The 14,306-nt window shown below is 38.9% G+C and overlaps 1 protein-coding gene and 1 non-coding gene across 4 annotated transcripts in view; one reads left to right on the forward strand and one right to left on the reverse strand.

Annotated features, from left to right (window-relative positions):
- Positions 1-1,069: 1,069 nt before the first annotated feature.
- Positions 1,070-14,306, reverse strand: part of HAS2 (hyaluronan synthase 2) — a 55,238-nt gene continuing 42,001 nt past the window's right edge. For all 3 annotated transcript variants that reach the window (XM_072774359.1, XM_072774360.1, XM_072774358.1), the window contains 2 exons: positions 4,234-4,335; positions 1,070-2,742 (listed from right to left, as the gene is read on the reverse strand). In XM_072774359.1, coding sequence (XP_072630460.1) covers positions 1,813-2,742; positions 4,234-4,335 — 1,032 coding nt within the window. In that variant the 3' untranslated portion in view covers positions 1,070-1,812. The remainder of the gene's footprint in view (positions 2,743-4,233; positions 4,336-14,306) is intronic.
- LOC140604413 (U6 spliceosomal RNA) lies at positions 7,554-7,661 on the forward strand. The gene has a single exon (XR_012007312.1). It is a non-coding gene; the product is annotated as a U6 spliceosomal RNA (small nuclear RNA).

The raw sequence follows: 14,306 nt of genomic DNA on the forward strand, positions 1-14,306 counted from the left end.
AGTTTCATTTATTGGCATGCTGTGTGTTTCGTTTCCCACAAACTCTCTGGTCAGTGAGTCTGGGTTGCAGAATGATCTGTACCTTTTTGTACATCGAAGGTAGAATGTGCAGCTTTTTCTTGGGCAGGATAGATGGAGCATAGACATCTGCATGGAAAGGAAGCAGAATGGCAGAAGCACAAGGTTGAACACTTCTCCACATTCGCACTCCACTTCATCCCAACATTTTTTTAATGCAATGACCCGTGTATTTGATTGTTTCTAACACAGGTCTACACAGCACCAGCTACAAGGCAAGATGGTTCATGTCAAAAGCCAAACTGGATAACTGAGGCCCTTGAAGTAGTTAAATTAGCCGGGTTAAGGTTACCGGGTTCATCAATTTTTTTTTTTTTATGTGCCAATTCTTGATACACGTATTAAACCTTGATATTATTTTGACTACGTAAACATATCTATGTAGGCCAATAGCAGGACAGAAGAAGCAATTATCTGTATAAATTCAGGAAAAAAAATCCTCCCTAGGAAGTAGAAGAGGAGCTTGAATGTGCCAGTTTTGTATCTATAGGCTTAACACTGACTAAAATGTATCCAACTCACCCCTGTAAACCTCATGTAAAGTGAACTGGCAAGCTGAAAAAAAAAAAAAAAAGACAGGTAAATTATGTTCCATATGTAGACAGGATCTGGTAAATTCAGGCCACAGAACAAAATGATGAACTGTATTGTATTTATCCAAGTAACACAGATCATTTTTTCCACTCTCCAATTTACTCAGCCTGAGAAAACACTGCCAGAAATCTTCACATTTGTCCAGTGCCGGATGCTTAGTGTTTTCTCTCAAGGACTAGCATTCCCTTTTTTCGTTTAAATCTCATGAAAAATTGCACTTTTCTACCCCCTTGGCCTTGATTTTCAATGATTTCTTTTCTTTTTTCTTTTTTGTACACGTAAGTATGTATTTCTTACTCCCAAAGTGTGACAGGTATATTGGCCTTTTCTAAAGGTAAAGAAAAAAAATTAAAATATTGAAAGTTTTAAGTATTTTCCACGGAAATAAACTATTCCATTTTAAAAGGTAGAGAGAGAGAGAAACATTTTATTCTTTCTATCATGAACAACATCAGTCAACCAAGCTTCACATTTTGGGTAGGTTTTTTTTTTTTTCAGTATGAATTTTTTCAGAACTTATTTTAATAATAATAAAAAAGAACAGGTGTATTTTGGCAGAGAAGTAAAATATAGAATATGCAAAATTTGTTTTAAAAATTGGCATACAAAATTTTAAAACACAGTACAATTATATAAAAATACAGCACAGCCAACGGCCTTTAAAATTTCCTTTGGCATCTCATTTGGTAGAGTTAAACAGAAAATCCTTTCTAAAAAAAAAAAAAAAACAAATTAGCTATCAACACAGTCCATAAGTTAGGTTGTATATGTTGAAAGAACTTTTCCTTGAGTTTCCAAAATCCTTTTCTTCCATGATAACCCACATAAAGCATGGCTAGTGAGGTATATAGGGCAAACACTGTTAGGCGGATGTACAGTAAGGAAAAAGTGCATAAACAAAGAATGCTTCCCACTTTCATAGAAATAACAGGTTAAATCTGAGTTTCTTCTCATGGATGTCTTGTTTTACTTTGGCAGAATCAAAATAAACCCATAGAAATGTCTTTGTTCAAGTCCCAGCAGCAGTGATATGTCTCCTTTGGTGGCATTATCTGATGCCACGATACTGTACAGTCCCGAGAGGAACTAAGGTTTTGTGTGTGTCTGCGTGCGTGACTGCAAACATCAAACAACAGAAGATCATACATCGAGCACCATGTCATACTGTTGTCCCTTCTTCCTCCTGCCACACTTATTGATGAGAACCACATACAGCGTCAAAAGCATGACCCAATAGCATGCATAGAGCAACGTTCCAACAATGAGAACTGTCTGCTTGGATTCTGAGAATGGCTTTTTAGATTCCTTATAAATGGTGAAAATCACACCACCCAGGAGGATTGTAAACCAAACCGATACTGGAATGAGTCCTATGAAATTAACGACAATGGTTTTCCTTCCAGATGTGCCCCACCCAGCTTTGTTTATCGTGGCAATGGCAAACATTTTGGCAGGAAGTAAACTTGACATGTATAGCACTGAGTAGAGGGACATGAAGACCATGACAATATTTCCTCTAAGGCAGCTGGCAAAGGAGGATTTTATGAGACCTACTAACTGGACAGTTAACAAGAAGAGGAGGATGTTCCAAATTTTACCCCTATAGAAGAGCTGGATCACTGTGGCAATGAGAAAGAAAGGGAAGAATCCAGTGATAACGGCCTCATAGGTCATCCACAAGTGATGTTTATGGAACCACATCGCATTGTACAGCCACTCTCGGAAGTAGGACTTGCTCCAGCGGGTCTGCTGGTTTAACCATCTGAGATACTCTATAGGCGTCTCCGTAAGGCACTTGGATCGAGCTGTGTATTTTGTTGCATAGCCCAGACTCAGCACTCGGTTCGTTAGATGCCGGTCGTCCCCAAAACTACATTGGCTGCCCATAAATTCCTGATTGTACCAGTCTTCCACAAATTCATGCAGCAAGGAGTTTCTGTACATTCCCAGAGGTCCACTAATGCACTGGACACACCCAAAATAAGACTGGCAGGCCCTTTCTATGTTAAAAGCCATCCAGTATCTCACACTGCTGAGGAAGGAGATCCAGGAATCATACTTGTTTAAAATCTGCAAGAAGGAAACAAAAAAAAAAAAGGATAAATAAAAGGGAAGCCTTCACTAATACCAACAAAATCGGTGCCATCGTGAGGTTACTACCTAGAGCGATGTTTGTTGTTTGATCCTCCTAGGTTAGTTAGCCGTCCTTCTTTTTGACATGGTTATATTTTGTTTTCTCTGATTCTGTGTTCCGAGATTAATCTGATAAATTGTGTGCATGCGTTTAGTTTTTGATGAGCAATACTTTCTCTACTTCGTGACTCTGTCCTCGTTTTTGTTGGGCTTTTTAAAATTTTTCTTGTTGTTATGCTATAATAGTCAGCATTTTTTTTTAGGCATTACTTCTCAGATCCTAAATTCTCCCACTCTCTCCTACCATGTAAGATCTGAAAGGTTTTTAAGTCTTAATCTCTCCTGTTCTGGTTAATTTCCAGCTCATTCAATTCTATCAATTTTCTTCCTCTTTCTTTCCCTCTTTTATGCAATGCCAGTGATAAACTGTTTGTTCTGGCCTCTCCCCAAAACTTAAATCCTGAAATCATGCTTTATGTAAAGGCTACTGAAACTTATCAGCTTTTTCTTGGCAATATTTCTAAATTCTTTCCTCCATCTCGATTTTGCTCGGTTCTCATCTGGATTTCGCATGCTTCCTCTTTTACCACCAACCAGGCTGTTTCTTTGTCTTTTCCAGGCATTGTCTTTGCCATTTTATACGTACACCATGCATGTATAAAATGGGTTATACAGCAATGCAATACCTAATTTTTAAACTCCGGTTTCCATGTGCCTCTCACCTTTTGCTAAAATCACATTTGCAAAGCACTCATTTTAATCTTCACATATTTTCAGGTATTCACATATATATTCATTTCCCATCCCACAGATTCCAAGTTGCCTTCGTTAATATTTGCTTCATTGTTTCTCCATTTATAGCCAATAATGGGAAATCAATAGTAATTAGTGAGAAATAAATCATAATCAGAAAACCGACTTGCTAATTGTTCCTTTGCCTTTCTTACCAGTATAAATATGAGTTGCTACTTCTCTTTTCCTCTTTTGTAACCTAATTTGGATTTTTAATCAACTACATATTGACCAGCTTTTAAATACCTAGGTATAAAACACAGCATCCATCTCTGCCCTTCTTCCATTCTTTTTTTACCTTCTCAACTAAATGAACTCCAATATCAAGATTTTACCAGAACATTAAGTTATGGTTCAAGAAGATATGATAGAAATCATTACACATTTAAATTAATTGTGTATAACTTATCAGCCAAAACAGACAAGAATTATATCCCAGGGTTAAGCAAAAAAATCCTTTTTTTTTTTTTTCAATTTAGAAAAGAGGAAATAAAGTGGGTCCAAGGCACATACTAACATGTCACTAGCACCAAAAGCAACATCTGATAGAGTGTTTTGTGTATAATAAATATATGTTCAATGAATCAAAGAGTATAATGAAAAGTAAGTCATGCAGAAAGTGAAGCTGATCTGCACCTGGACATCTCCCCCGACACCTCCAACCATGGGGTCTTCTTCTAAAACTTTCACCATCTCCACAGATGAGGCAGGGTCAAGCATGGTGTCTGAATCACAAACCTGCAAAGAAGTAGCAATGAGTTAAAGAAAAGGAAGAAGCACAAGTGTGGTCAATGCAGTCAACATTGAGCATCCATATTATGCCTTCAGCTTTATTGTCACAGGGCCTCAATAAGCCAGTATTGCAGGGATGACGGTTTGTTCTGTCATGACCAATACAAAGAGCAAGCTTGATATCGAAGGAAATGGCATAGCTAGATAGACCAGCTGAAGTGATGTGCTAGGTGTGTCTTACAGGCTAACCAGTTCGTCTTGGTTTACCATGGATGTTCCTTATCTTGGCAATGAAAAGTCTTATGTCCCAGGTAACACACTAGTTTTCCAGGACTTAGGAAACACATTAGGTTGGTCACCACGGAGGTCTTTTATTGTTGTTACTGTTGCCTTAAATAAGCCCTCTAGGCAGCTTATCCCTCAGGTCTGAATGAGGGTCAGAAAATTCTATTGAAAAGGAGGCATGTTTAACAACAAATTCCCTCCCCTATTTTATTTATTTACTTTTTAAAGATTTTATTTATTTGTGTATTTATTCATGAGAGACACACAGAGAGAGGCAAAGACACCGGCAGAGGGAGAAACAGGCTTCCTGTGGGGAGCCTGATGTGGGACTTGGTCCCAAGACCCCAGTATCAAGACCTGAGCCAAAGGCAGATGTTCAACCGCTGAGCCACCGAGGTGCCCTCCCTCTCCTATTTTAATATGGTGACTAAAAGGCAGAAGAGTAATTCCCCTACATCTGTTGTATACTTTTGAAGCAAGATGTCCATATGAGCTGGACTTAGCAGTTGACAGAGCAACGAGAAGGGAACTAGCTTGATCTGCAGACCACCTTCCTATTCTAAACCATTAAGTACTCAACTAGCCTTTTGTACATAAAAACAAATGTAAATTATCATAAGCCATTCTAGAAATGCCATTAGTTGTTCTTGAAGACAATCTTTATATAGGTCTAAAAAAGTTATTCTGAAACCAAACCAAACTACAATTTCAAGAAAATTATTGGGATTAATCTCTACCAGTGAACCTCTGACAGACAGTTCTGTTGGAGGTCCAAGGGGGCAGGGTTATAATTACTTTTCTTTCCAGCCTGATTTCTGAGCCAGTCGGAAAATGAAACAGAAGAATAAAAGAGAGGAGAAACCAAAAGATCACGTGTCTAATCCTAAAGCTAATACAGAGAACAGAGCTTATACCTGTGGAATAGCAGGTGTCATAATTATGTTCCCAGTATTAGACAGACTTATAAAGTCCAAATAGCATCTGAGTGGGGTCAGCCTCCTCCTGCAGGTAAAGTGCATTCCCTTCTAAAGGTATAGCAGATGCTGGCTTCTTGGTGGTAATCCACACCCAGAAGAAAGGGGGAAGGAGGAGCCAGCTACCCCTTCTCCCATCCTCAGCTATCAGATTAAATCACTTGTCCTAGGAAGGAAAGAGTGAGGCAGGCTACTACCTTTCCCTCCAGGTGGGTTATACCTGGGGACAGAGCTTCTTCCACGTGATCAAAGAAAATCAGAAGGAGGAAAAGTGCTCCCATCTCTCTATCTCTGATTAATACCAGTTAGACATAGTCCCCATATTCTTTTCTGGGGACTGCAGCAAAGCCTAGTAGATAAAAATTAATGAGAGTTGACCTGTAATGAACCAGTTTCACACCCCCATCCAAACAACATAGAACATAATTGAGATGGGAGAGTTATCAGCAATTCCCAATATTTTGCCATCTATTCTGACCACTGGATGGATTTAATCAAGATTAAGCCTATTTATTTATATCAAAAGTAATTATCTTTATAGTTCTCCATACTACTTTATTAAAATAGTAGGGATCTGGGACAGCTGGGTGGCTCAGTGGTCGAGTGTCTACCTGTGGCTCAGGTCACGAACCTAGGGTCCTGGATCATAAGTCCTATATCAGGTTCCCCACAGGGAACCTGCCTCTGCCTCTGCCTGTGTCTCTGCCTCGGTGTGTGAGTCACTCATGAATAAATAAATATTTAAAAATAAAATAAAATAGTAGAGATCTGATATACCAGTTTTGAATGAAAAAAAAAAACAAAAACCTAGTAACTTGTAAAAGCATAAACTAAGTTGAAAGGGTCTCTCTCTCTCTCTCTCTCTCTCTCTCTCTCTCTCTATATATATATATATATATATATATAAATAGCATGAGTCTCTCACATAATTAGTTAAGGAATTTCAACATTTTTAAAAACGTGTCTGCATGGGCAGCCCGGATGGCTCAGCTGTTTAGTGCCGCCTTCAGCCCAGGGCCTGATCCTGGAGACCTGGGATCGAGTCCCACATCAGGCTCCCTGCATGGAGCCTGCTTCTCCCTCTGCCTGTGTCTTTGCCTCTCTCTCTCTCTCTCTCCCTCTCTCTGTCTTTCATGAATTAAAAAAAAAAAAAAAAAGTGTCTGCCTCTGTTTTACTAACAGCTATATTTTTCTGAAACAAACATGGATTAATATATATTTTTGAAAACATTAATGAATAATGTTGGTGAAAACAATTTAAATGCATTATTGAAGCTTGTAAATTAAGAAGGATGTAGGGTATTCAGTTATAACCACTTATTTTGTTTTATTTCATTTCTTAGCATTCTATTTTGGTCCAGCATGAGCTCACTTATTTAGGCAACAGCAAGGCATTGGTTTTTCACTGTAGAAAGCAGGATTTTACTAATACTTGGGTTCATATGCAAGCCTCAGAAGCCTCAACAAATTTCTCCCAAAGTGACCTTTTACCTCCCTTGTGTCTTGCAAGGGAGAAGGGTGTCTTTGGATGGCTTGTCTTTGGATGGCTGCAAACCTGTTCGGCCTCTAAGGAGGGTAGAAGGGTGAAGGCAAGAGTTCAGCCCACCTTTAGAATCCAGGATCCCAAGCTTATGGCCACACCCACCTCTATTGACTCAGGCTGGGACAGGTAAAGCCGGAAAGCTAAAATAAGACTAAAAATAACAGGAAGGGGGCAATCTAGAATTAATGTTCAAGTAACCCCGCCTTGTGAGCACAGGCAAGCCAAGGGAACTGCCCTGTTGAAATGACTAAACTTCTGAGGCTCTGAATATTTAAATTGGTCCTGTCCCTCCCAGTTTCCAACAGCAAAGCGCCAGCAGTTCTGAGAGAGACTGTTCTCCTGGTGGGTTTAAGTGTCAGAAGGGAAAGCTCCCAGATCCCTGCTACAGCAGGATCACAGAGCTTTAAAGAAGTACAATTTCTGTGACTCGCTTCAGCAGCACATATACCCAACTGAGAACAATATAGAGAAGGTTAACATGGTCCCTGAGTATGGACAACATGCAAAGTTGTGAAGCATTCCATATTTTAAAAAGAGAAGAAAGAAGATAAATAAGTTCGATGTCTGGATTTCTGGATGCACTTTGGTGACCAAATGCCAGCTAGAAAGCCATCATCGGTGACAATCAGCATGTATGCCCATGGACCTAATGGTATGTGTTTATGAGTATCTAAAGAGTGTGACTTTAGCTCCTCTGAAAATCAAGATAGTGCGAACAGGATTTCTAGTTGTCTCCCCACCAGTTAATAACAAGTATGTAATTCCATAAATGTTGGCTATTTAGCTCTAGGCTAGAAACTGGGGGGGGGGGGGACACAGCCAGTGGACACAGAGTTTGACCTCACCTAAGGACAAAATACAGGCTGTGATTAGCACCCAGGAAACAATTAGAAAGCAAATCTCTCCACACTGAATATCTCACTGTCATTTGTCTAAACCACATGATCACTAGTCATAAGATTTCTCACTAGGAGATATGGAAATGAAGCAAAGTCATCAAGTTTTCACTAAAATGAGTGGAAAATGTCAAGACAGAATGACATTTTGGGGAGGAACCAGCCACCTCAGTCTTAACCACAGAATCATCAACTGAAGTGCCTATGACTACCACTCCTCCTTCTTCCTCCTTCTCTGCAGTCAAGAGGTTAATAGCCTTTCCTTCCCTCCCTATTTAAAACAACGGTTGACAAAATAAGGTCTTCAGGCCAAGTCTAGCCTGCCACCTGTTTTGATACAGTCTGTGGGCTTAAAAAAAAATGGTTTTTATCTTTAAAAATAATGTAAAAATTCATTAAAAAATACTATTTTGTTGCACATGGAAATTATATGAAACTCAAATTTCAGTATCCATAAATAAAGTTGTATTGGAGCTCAAGCATATTCATTCATTGTCATATCAGCTATAGCTGCTTTCACACTAAAACAGCAAAGTGGAATAGTTGTAATGGAGACCATATGGCCTGCAAAGCCTAATAGTTACTATCAGGCCTTTTACAAGCAAAGTTTGCCAACCCTGAGACTAAAATAATTGGTTGCAGGGGGAGGGTTCTCTTTCATTAAAAAAAAAAAAAAAAAAAAAAAAAAAGGTTGAGATTAAATGTATTCTAAACCCAATTTTAATTCTAGTGGATTTTTAAAAAACATTGCCTCCATCGTCATGTGTTATAAAGAACAGTAAATGCATAGAAGGTGTAAAGTACATCATTAGGTAAAGCAGATTTTTTTTCTTTGGCCAACATTGGCTTATTATAAGGGCAAATGGCCCCAGATTAAGTCCTGGGTCCTGGGATCCCTGGGTGGCGCAGCGGTTTGGCGCCTGCCTTTGGCCCAGGGTGCGATCCTGGAGACCCGGGATCGAATCCCACGTCGGGCTCCCGGTGCATGGAGCCTGCTTCTCCCTCTGCCTGTGTCTCTGCCTCTCTCACTCTCTGTGACTATCATAAATAAATAAAAATAAAAAAAATCATTTAAGTCCTGGGTCCTGTATCTGACTACTTCTGTGACCTTTAACAAGCCATTGACCATCATCATGGTCCTGGAGTGAGACACTGCACATCAAAGTACCTTGTAAAGTACAAAGGACTGTAGAGAGGTACACCATTAATATAAGGTAATAATTCTTACCTTTTTATACTCACTAAGTAACCCTAACCTAAGGGATCATGACAATTCTTACCACAAATAGATGGCTTAGTAGAGAATCTCTAAAATGACCATGGGAATTGATTACATATCAAGGTACTTTTATCCCAATAAACAAATTCAAATGTGTCTGCAACTATAATTCAGTTACAAACTATTAGTTTAGTGATGCCTGGGTGGCTCAGCGGTTGAGCATCTGCTTTCAGCTCAGGTTGTGATCGTGGAGTCTCAGGATCGAGTCCCGCATTGGGCTCCCTGCATGGAGCCTGCTTCTCCCTTTGCCTGTGTCTCTGCCTCTCTCTGTGTGTCTCTCATGAATAAATAAATATTTTTAAAAACTATTAGTTTATAGTCTATTATATAAGTTAATTGACTATAAATTCATTCCAACTTATCTCACTGATCTTAAAGTGAATCTACCTCACTACAATTTAAACAAAAATCTCCTTTAGAAATATTCCTACCTCTTCTACAAAACACAGTTCAAATCTAAGACCGAAGTCTAAAATCTCAAGTCTCTGGGTTTTACTTTTTTTTAAATGTTTCACTTTTCAAAACGTGTTTCCTTTTGAAACTGCCTGGTGGATCTCCCCACCCCCACCTCCAACCCCATACCACTTCAAAGGGCATTGAGAGCTATACAGATTAAGAGAAAATCTTAATTACTCTGGCTGCCTTCAATGAGGAAACAGGTTGAAAATAAATCAGGACCCCTTCTGCTGCTATTGTCTTTATCCCTTGCCTGCTTACAAGACTTGACCCTTCATCTTAACCTTGACCCAGTGAAACTATTTTTTTCTATAGTGTGTGGAATGTACACTTGGTCGTGACCTTGCTACCAGCTTTCTTGACACAGCTTTACCATGAAGTAAATGGAGTCTCCCTCATCCCTCCTTTCCCTGGAGACATTTCTCTAGTGAAAAGGGATAGGCCAGACCAACAATAACAAAAATCACAAATAGTTATTTACTAGCAAACACAAGATCGTGCCAGTCTCCTTGAATTCTTACAGTATAATACCAGAGGAAACACACTGCTGTGGAAGAGAAAGCACTATGCAAATATTGGAACCAAACAGATCTGTCCCAATCCGCCATTCACCAAGTTTATCTAAACCTGGACTAGCTTCTTGACTTTAGTGTCCTCACATCATCTTCCTAAGCCTCTACCACTCAGATGAAAAATGTGGTTAATCATATCCACCTAAAGTTTGTTGTATTGGTAAATTAATTCGATAATGCATGTAAAGCACTTAAGAATGGCTAGCTCATAGTAAATGCTCAATAAAAGGAAGACATAAAGTGGTAAACCTAAACCAGAAGTGACAAACCAAAAACAGAGGCCCCAACTAAGGACACTAATCCAATGAGAAGTGGATTACTTTTTTACTATCACTTTTTACTATCACTATAAATAAGTGATGGCTCACTGAGAGAGCAAGAAGCCAGTGCCTACACCATACCCAATAAGCTGAAGTTAAGCAAACTGAATTCGAGCAGGCAATGTAAAATCCTTAGATTGGGTTGTTTACAAGAGAAAAGAAATTTAAAAAAAAATAGAGAGTAGTTTGCTGCTAATGAGTATTCATTTATAGCCTTGAATGTACTCTTGGGGTGTAAAGTGTGAAAGTTGCTCCTATAGCAAAGGGTAGATCCTGGGTTTAAAACTTACAAAAGTATTTGTTGTATTTTTTTTAAGATTTATTTATTCATGAAAGAGAGAGAGAGAGAGAGGCAGAGATAAGGTAGAGGGAGAAACAGGCTCCATGCAGGGAGTTCAATGTGGGACTTGATCCCAGGACTCCAGGATCATGCCTTGAGCCAAAGGCAGATGCCCAACCACTGAGCCACCCAGGCGTCCCATGTTTGTTGTATCTTGACTTCGTATCTCATTGTCATTGTATCTGCTGAATGTGATACTATTTAAAATAGGAACATACTCTTTGGTTTTATAAGTACATAAACATACAGGGCAGAATTTTACTTTTTAAATCTGGACTTGAAGACTCAATTATCTGCTAAAAATGAATCCATAATTTGGATGGGACCATAAACATGCAGAAGATGGTGGAAACTAAAGTTAGAATGGAAAATAACCTTCACAAAAACAGAATATCACACACAATTTAAAATTTCTCATATAACCAACAAGGTCACTCAAAAGTTCATGGTACACAATAATTAACTTTATTATAGCAAACCTCTAGGACTTTATCAACATTGCATGATGCTTTCAATTTTTAAAAATCTTGATTTTTCTATTTATTTGTATTCTAGATAAACGGAATTTGCAAATGCAGCTAAATTTACCAGCCTCAGATTAAAGTGGCAAATACAAGAATCATAAAATCTAAGACTTATAGAGCTAAAAAGACTCTTTGAAATTAGTTAGTAAAACCATTCCAGAAAAAAATACTCTCCAAGAAAGAGAAAGGTAATCTTTCTTTTGTAAGAGGGAAGAATGAGGAAGACCATCTTTTCTTACATCAATTAAGTTTATGGCAAGGGATTCTAAATCTAGCCAATGAACATCTAAGACAATCATAGACATCTAAGCAATTTGGCCCTTCTCTGTTGCTTTTTAAAAAAAGAATTAGGAAGATATATGCCTTCCCTGGTAGAATGAATTATCCAAATTTTTGTAAAATAATTACTGTCTTTCATCAACCTAGAATCTCTTCAAAACATTAAGGTTAAAAAAGAAGTCATTTGGTCATTCTCTTTTCTTTTTAGGAAGGCTTAAACATGAGTGAAAGTCCTAGAAGGTGCAAAACAAAGGTGACAAGCCAGCTGGGAACGTGGGAAACCAAATGTTGACACCTCTAAGGCTTAAGTCATGAAACACCCCTATTCCAAATGGTTGGAATTCTCATTCTAAAGAAAGGAATCAGGAAATCCCATAATGATGGCACTTAACTCAGGACCTAAATTCAAGATTCCAAATTTGGGGGGAACAGCAGGTTAAAAATGAAAGTGAGGGGAGCCTGACTGGCTCAGTTGGTTGAGTGTACAAGTTCGAGCCCCATGTTGGGTGTAGAGATTACTTGAAAATAGAATCTTAGGGACACCTGGTTGGCTCAGTGGTTGAGCGTCTGCCTTTGGCTCAGCTCGTGATCCCCGGGTACTGGGATGGAGTCCCATCTCGGGCTCCCCACAGGGAGCCTGCTTCTCCCTCTGCTTATGTCTCAGCCTCTCTCAGTCTCTCATGAATAAATAAATAAAAATCATTTAAAATAAATAAATAAATAATTTGAGTCCTTAGCATTGAATTCAGCACCAACAGTTATAACTGACACCTAAACAAAGTTCACCTAACAAACATATTTTCTCCATAAGGCAATCAGAGCCTTGTGCTCAGGAACACTAGCCAGCACTTCAGCAGGACACTTGAGGGGCATTTTAAACAGCTGCATGACCAAGAAAAAGCCCAACAATGTGAAAAACATGATACCAAGTAGATTATGAAGTTCCTTGTTATACTGTACTGTACCGTGTTCAGTACAGTTTCTAGCACAGTCTTCTTTGACCTCAGTTGGGAACATGCACATCAGGTGACTCAAATTTTTTTGCTGTTCCACACGTCTGCAAATGATCACAAAAGCACTGCAAGTACTGATTTGGGGGTTACACATACACTTTAGTGAGTAAGGTAATCTACAAACACAGACTCCATGAATAATGAAGGTCAACTCTACAATTATGAATAATTTAGTCTCACTTGTCTCCTGCTAAAAGGAACATGGATACCTAGGACACTGTCAGATTAAATTAATAATAAATGGTCTCCTATTAAAAATAAAACAAGACAAAATCAGAGAGGGGAGACAAACCATAAGAGACTTTTAATCATAGGAAGCAAACTGAGGGTCGCTGGAGGGAGGGGGAGGATGGGGTAACCCGGTGATGGGCATGAAGGAGGGCAAGTGATGTGATGAGAACTGGGTGTGATAGAAGACTGAGGAATCACTGACCTCTACCTCTGACACCAATAATACAGTGTATGTTAATTACTTGAATTTAAATAAAATGTTTTTAAAAAGAAACAACAAATAAACAAACAAACAAAAAAAGACGGGGAGTGGCGCCTGGGTGGCTCAGTTGGTTAAGCCGCTGCTTTCGGGGTCAGGTCATGATCTCAGGGTACTGGGACTGAGTCCCCTATTGGACTCCTTGCTTGGCAAAGCCTGCTTCTCCCTCTGCCCCTCCCCCCACTTGTGCATGCACACACACTCTCTCTCAAATGAATAAATAAAATCTTAAAAAAAAAAGTTGTCTTCTATCATCTTCACTGGTAGACCATATTTATACTTATTATAGATTTTCCCATCAGAAAATCCCTAATACCACACATCAGGGGATATTGTCAGTTACCCTTGTCACACAGACCAGTGCCCGCTATGCTGTAATATCCACGTTCAGTAATAGGACATAAGAATAAAGAAATTCTATAATCTAGGTATCAAAGTACACCTAAAAACGTCTTCTGATGTTAAGAAGTAACAAACAAACGAAAATGAAAAGCAAATACAACATAACCTGAAAACTGTTTCCAAAATAGGGGAAAATTAGAAAGGTATATGCTGTCAAGTATCAGACTTGAGAATCTATGGGTCATGTATTTGCTGTGGAGGATTTTAATTTTGCTCATTGTCCATTTCCATACTTTTAAACACACCATCAGCAGCATATGTTACTATGGTAAATAAAAAAGCTAACAGAAGTACTAATTTGAGGGACGCCTGGGTGGCTCAGCAGTTGAGCATCTGCCTTTGGCCCAGGATGTGATCCTGGGGTCCCGAGATCGAGTCCCGCATCGGGCTCCCTGCATGGAGCCTGCTTCTTCCTCTGCCTGTGTCTGTCTGTCTGTCTGTCTGTCTCTCTCTCTCTCTCTCTCTGTCTCTCGCAAATAAATAAAATCTTTAAAAAAAAAAGTATTATTTTAAAAAGGTAAAAAAGACTTTTGCCCTACTTTACTTAAGCCATTCCAAACAGATCAGAATCTCTTTTTGGAAAGAAAAAAAAAGTTGTCTCCAG

The sequence above is a fragment of the Canis lupus genome, chromosome 14 (assembly GCF_048164855.1).
Source record: "Canis lupus baileyi chromosome 14, mCanLup2.hap1, whole genome shotgun sequence".
Taxonomy (NCBI): Eukaryota; Metazoa; Chordata; class Mammalia; order Carnivora; family Canidae; genus Canis; species Canis lupus.